The sequence below is a fragment of the Pezoporus wallicus genome, unplaced genomic scaffold (assembly GCF_028554395.1).
Source record: "Pezoporus wallicus isolate ANWC-B61680 ecotype Strahan unplaced genomic scaffold, APGP_CSIRO_Pwel_v1 contig_7856, whole genome shotgun sequence".
Taxonomy (NCBI): domain Eukaryota; kingdom Metazoa; phylum Chordata; class Aves; order Psittaciformes; family Psittacidae; genus Pezoporus; species Pezoporus wallicus.
In genome coordinates, this window is record NW_026639688.1 from 20,554 (window position 1) to 24,566 (window position 4,013).

Here is a 4,013-nt window from a genome sequence, read left to right on the forward strand (position 1 = left end):
CGATGCCCATGTGTCCGTGTACCCCAGAGATGCATGGGAGAGGCAGAGAGAGAAGGGGAGAGTCAGGAGGCAGGACCCTTCTCAGCACTTGCTGGGCAGGATTTAGTCCTAAAATGGGGTGTTCCATGTGCAGGGCACCCCCAGCCCTTCTCCCATCCCTGATGGATGGATGCCCTCCCAGGAGGCAGGAGACCTGCCAAGCTCATTGCACCGGCCCCATTCCAGGTAGGAATGCAGGGCCGGGAAGGGGTGGTTGGAGTTCATCCCCCCAAGGCTGCGCTGCTGGTGGCTGCTGCTCACTATGGCAACCATCCCCATCCCTCTGGTTGCCATGGTCACCCGTCCCCACAGTGATGCACATGGAGGGGTGTCCCCCAAGCGCATGTGTGACCCCCAAAGCAGGAGCCAACCCCAGCCCCACACTGGGGCTGAGAGCTGCCAAACTCATTGCACTGCTGGGGCAGAGGGGTTGGGGCTCTGGGGGCACAAGGAGCCCCCCCCCCCCCCCCCCCCCCGCCCCAGACCCGGAGAGGGGCCCCACAGCTGCAGGATTCCTCCCAGGTCACTGTCTGCTTCCAGGATGACTCAGGGGGGATTAATGGGATTTATCCAAGCGGGAACATCGCAGCCGTGAGCCCAGCCTCAGCCATGTAGGGCCGGTTCCATACAGGGGCATGGGGCCAGATGGGGCTGAAAGGGACCAAGACTGGGACTGACCCACATCATGTCCAGCCCCACCGCATGGGTGCAGCTCCCTTGGTCATGGCAATGGGGTGAGAGGAAGGGGGATGCTGCCGGGGATGGGGTGTTTGTGGTCAGAGCTTCTCCCCATGAAGCCCCTTTTGCCCTCAGGTCCCCATGACCCAGAGCTGTGCTTGCTCCTCAGGGATGCAGGGATCCAGGATGGTGGCACTGAGGTGTTGAGGCCCAAAGGGTTCACATCCAGGATGATGTGACCCAGAGTTTTGGAGAGCAGGATGGTGAGAAACCCGGTGATGAGATCCGGGATTGTAGGGACCTGGGATTGGGAGATGTGGGATCTGGGAGAGAGGATTTGGGAGACCTGGGATGTCAGAGACCCAGGATGTGAAAAACTGGGATGCTGATCCCAGGATGTTGGAGACCTGGCATGTGGAGACCTGGCATTTGGAGACCAGAGGTTTTGGAGACCAGGGATGTGAAGACACAGGATGCTGGAGGCTGGGATGTGGGGACCTGGGATGTGGGATATGCAGGATACAGAGATTCAGGATGTCGGTCTCTGTGATGCTGACCCCATGCTGTTGAGCAGGGCTCAGTGCCCCTCCCTTTGGCCACATTGACCCTGGGTGGCTCCATCCCATGCTCTGGTCCAGGGCTGCTGGAGGAGGGACTCGATGTGGTTCCCTCCTGCCCCAGCACATCCACGGTGCACTGAGAATGGGGGGGGACACAGGGAATGGGGGACACAGGGAATGGGGGACACAGGGAATGGGGGACACAGGGAATGGGGGACACAGGGAATGGGGGACACAGGGAATGGGGCCTGGTTTCTTTCACCACTCTTTATTCCAGCTGATTCTATCGGCTCCTTCACATTGATTCAAGGCACTCGGTGATGGGGTGAGTACAAAGTAATAAAAAGGGGGCTGCAAGCAGGGATGGGGGTGAGGATGCAGCTTGTGGGGAGGCAGCGGCTTCTCCTCCTCCTCCTCTTCCTCACTTCTTGGCCGGCTCCTTGGCTTGGCTCTCCACGGTGACGGGGATGGTGATCTCTGCGGACTGGATGGCAGGCTTGGGCAGCGGCGCCTCCACCGTCAGCATGCCATCGGGGGACAGCGAGGACCGCACCGCCGTGGCCTCCACGCCGGGGGGCAGGCTGTGGGGCAGAGATGGGGGTCAGGGATGCGATGCTCAGCCCCACGTTGCTGCCTCAGTACGTTGCTGGTTGTGGTGAGTGGGACCCGCAGGGTGCGTGAGCATCATCCCCGGTTTGGGCAAGGAGCATCACTAGTTTGAGTGAGTAGCATTCCCGTTTGGATGAGCAGCATCACCAGTTTGGGTGAGTGTTAATCCCAGTTTGGGTGAGTGTTATCCCCAGCTTAGGAGAGCAGCATCCCCAGTTTGTGCTGTGGGCATTGGAGGGGATGGGAGGGTGGTCAGAGGTCCCCAGTGACACAGGGATGCTGCCAGGATCCCGTCTCCCCTCTCCCTGTACTTACGTGTATTTGCGGGTGAAGCACCTGGAGATGAAGCCGTGCTCATCCTGCTTCTCCTCGTGTTTGCCTGGGGGAAAGGAAACCGGGATGGTTGGAAGGGGCTGGGTGGATGAGCAGAGCTTGGATGGGCTCTGTGCCTGCGATCACCCTTCCCTGCCCCATCCCACCAGGTTCCAGCATCATCCAGCACTGGGGCAAGGGCTGATTCTGCCCCTGTCCTGGGTTTCTTTGCCTTAACATCAGCTGGGGGGGACCAGGGGCAGTGTGACCCCTCCAGGAGCACCCTGCTCCAGTGGAAGGTGTCCCTGCCCATGGCAGGGGGTTGGAAATGGATGAGCTCTGAGGTCCCTTCAACCCAAACCATTCTGTGACCCTATGATCCCACACATCCTAGGGGAGCAAAGCACGGTGCCAAGGGGACCCACATCCCTCATTCTGCTTCCCCAGCCCAGTGGGAGATGGAGCACCAGCCTCTCCCAGGCACTGCCATCCCAATCCCACTGAATGGCAATCGTCCCACCCCATGTGGACCCCCCCCCCAGGCACACAGCACAGAGCTGGCCTCATGCCATGGGGTCTGGGCTCCATCACAGCATGTGGGGAGCACGGGGGGCTGCGGGGCTCCTGACACCCCATATCCTGGCTGGGAGCACAGCACGGGGTCAATAACACTGGGCTGGGGGTGTCTGCACTCTGTGTAACACCTGCAGCATGAGCGCACCCCCGAGACTGAGCTTGTAATGAGGGGCCTTCCTCTTTGCCTTGCTTTGCTCCTTCCCTTTTTCCTCTGCTCTCCTCTCCCTTTCCCCTCCATCTCCTTTTCCCCTTCCTTCCCTTGCCTCCCACCCCTTACCCCACCTCCCTTCCCTTTCCCCCCCCGTCCCCTCATCACCCACCCGTTATCTCCACGATGTTATCCTTGGTCTTCACCACCAGCTCCTCGGGTGCGAAGTGGTTCACATCCAAGGTCACCTTCCAGCTGTCCGCGGTCTGGCGGATCTCGGAGATGCCGCTGCTCAGCTGCCGGCTCAGCGCTTGTCCGTAGGGAGAACCGGGAGCCGGCACCAAGGCGCTCTCCCGGGGCAGGAGGCGGAAATAGCCGGGCCAGGCGGTGCCGCTCGGCCACTTGTACCAATCCTCAGGGATGTGGGGCATCCCGAAGGACTGGTCGAACAGGCGGCTCCCATGGTACCAGTCCCGGAACGGGTCCCAGCTGGGGCTGCGCAGGAAGGTGAAGGGGACGCGGCGCTCGGCCATGGTGCTGCCGGGGCGGGGGCGGCACTATGGGGCCTTATGAAGGCTAACGGGGGTTATTTTTAGGCGGGCGGCTCAGCTGGCTATTAATGGAAATCACGGCAGGGCACAGGGAAGGGACGAGAAACTTTCCCGGGATGGGGGCGGCCGCACGCAGCCGCATTGGGTGGGAAGCGCAGGGATGGGGCTGCCCCCCCCCAATCCCGGTTCCCATCGCCGTGCCAGGGAAGTGTCCCTCGGATGGGCTGGTTGGGAGGTGATGGATGGCGCCTGGAGCCGATCCCAGCCTCCTGCCCGGAACCATCCCAAGGATGCGATGGGAAGGGGCTGGGGCCGGGCCAGCGCCGCGGGTGAGTCAGTGCGGGAGCCGCTGCGTCACCACCGGACAGAAGCTTCTGGAGCCCCCGGGCACCGCCGCCGTGCTCAATATCGTGACATGGTGCTGAATGTCGTGACGTGATGCTGGGGACACACACACACACACACACACACACCCCAAGCACAAAGCTGGGGGTGGGCTGCTCCAGCCAATGCGGGTCCCAGTGGGGGTTGAGGGGGGAT

General features: G+C 61.8%; 1 protein-coding gene across 1 annotated transcript; it reads right to left on the reverse strand.

Moving 5' to 3' along the window:
• Positions 1-1,529: 1,529 nt before the first annotated feature.
• HSPB1 (heat shock protein family B (small) member 1) lies at positions 1,530-3,586 on the reverse strand. Its single transcript, XM_057415484.1, has 3 exons — positions 3,095-3,586; positions 2,202-2,265; positions 1,530-1,858 (listed from the first exon to the last, which is right to left on the reverse strand). Exons 1-3 carry the CDS (start codon positions 3,453-3,455, stop codon positions 1,699-1,701), a joined length of 585 nt encoding a protein of 194 aa, XP_057271467.1. The 5' UTR covers positions 3,456-3,586; the 3' UTR covers positions 1,530-1,698.
• Between the last annotated feature and the right edge of the window lie 427 nt (positions 3,587-4,013).

What these genes read in the sequence shown, in the direction of transcription:
- HSPB1 (XM_057415484.1), bottom strand. Translation starts at nt 3,455, where the DNA reads ATGGCCGAGCGCCGCGTCCCCTTCACCTTCCTGCGCAGCCCCAGCTGG. An exon ending in TAACATCGTGGAGATAACGG is followed by an intron (nt 2,266 to 3,094) that starts GTGGGTGATGAG and finishes CCTTTCCCCCAG; the next exon opens with GCAAACACGAGGAGAAGCAG. An exon ending in TGCTTCACCCGCAAATACAC is followed by an intron (nt 1,859 to 2,201) that starts GTAAGTACAGGG and finishes TCTGCCCCACAG; the next exon opens with CCTGCCCCCCGGCGTGGAGG.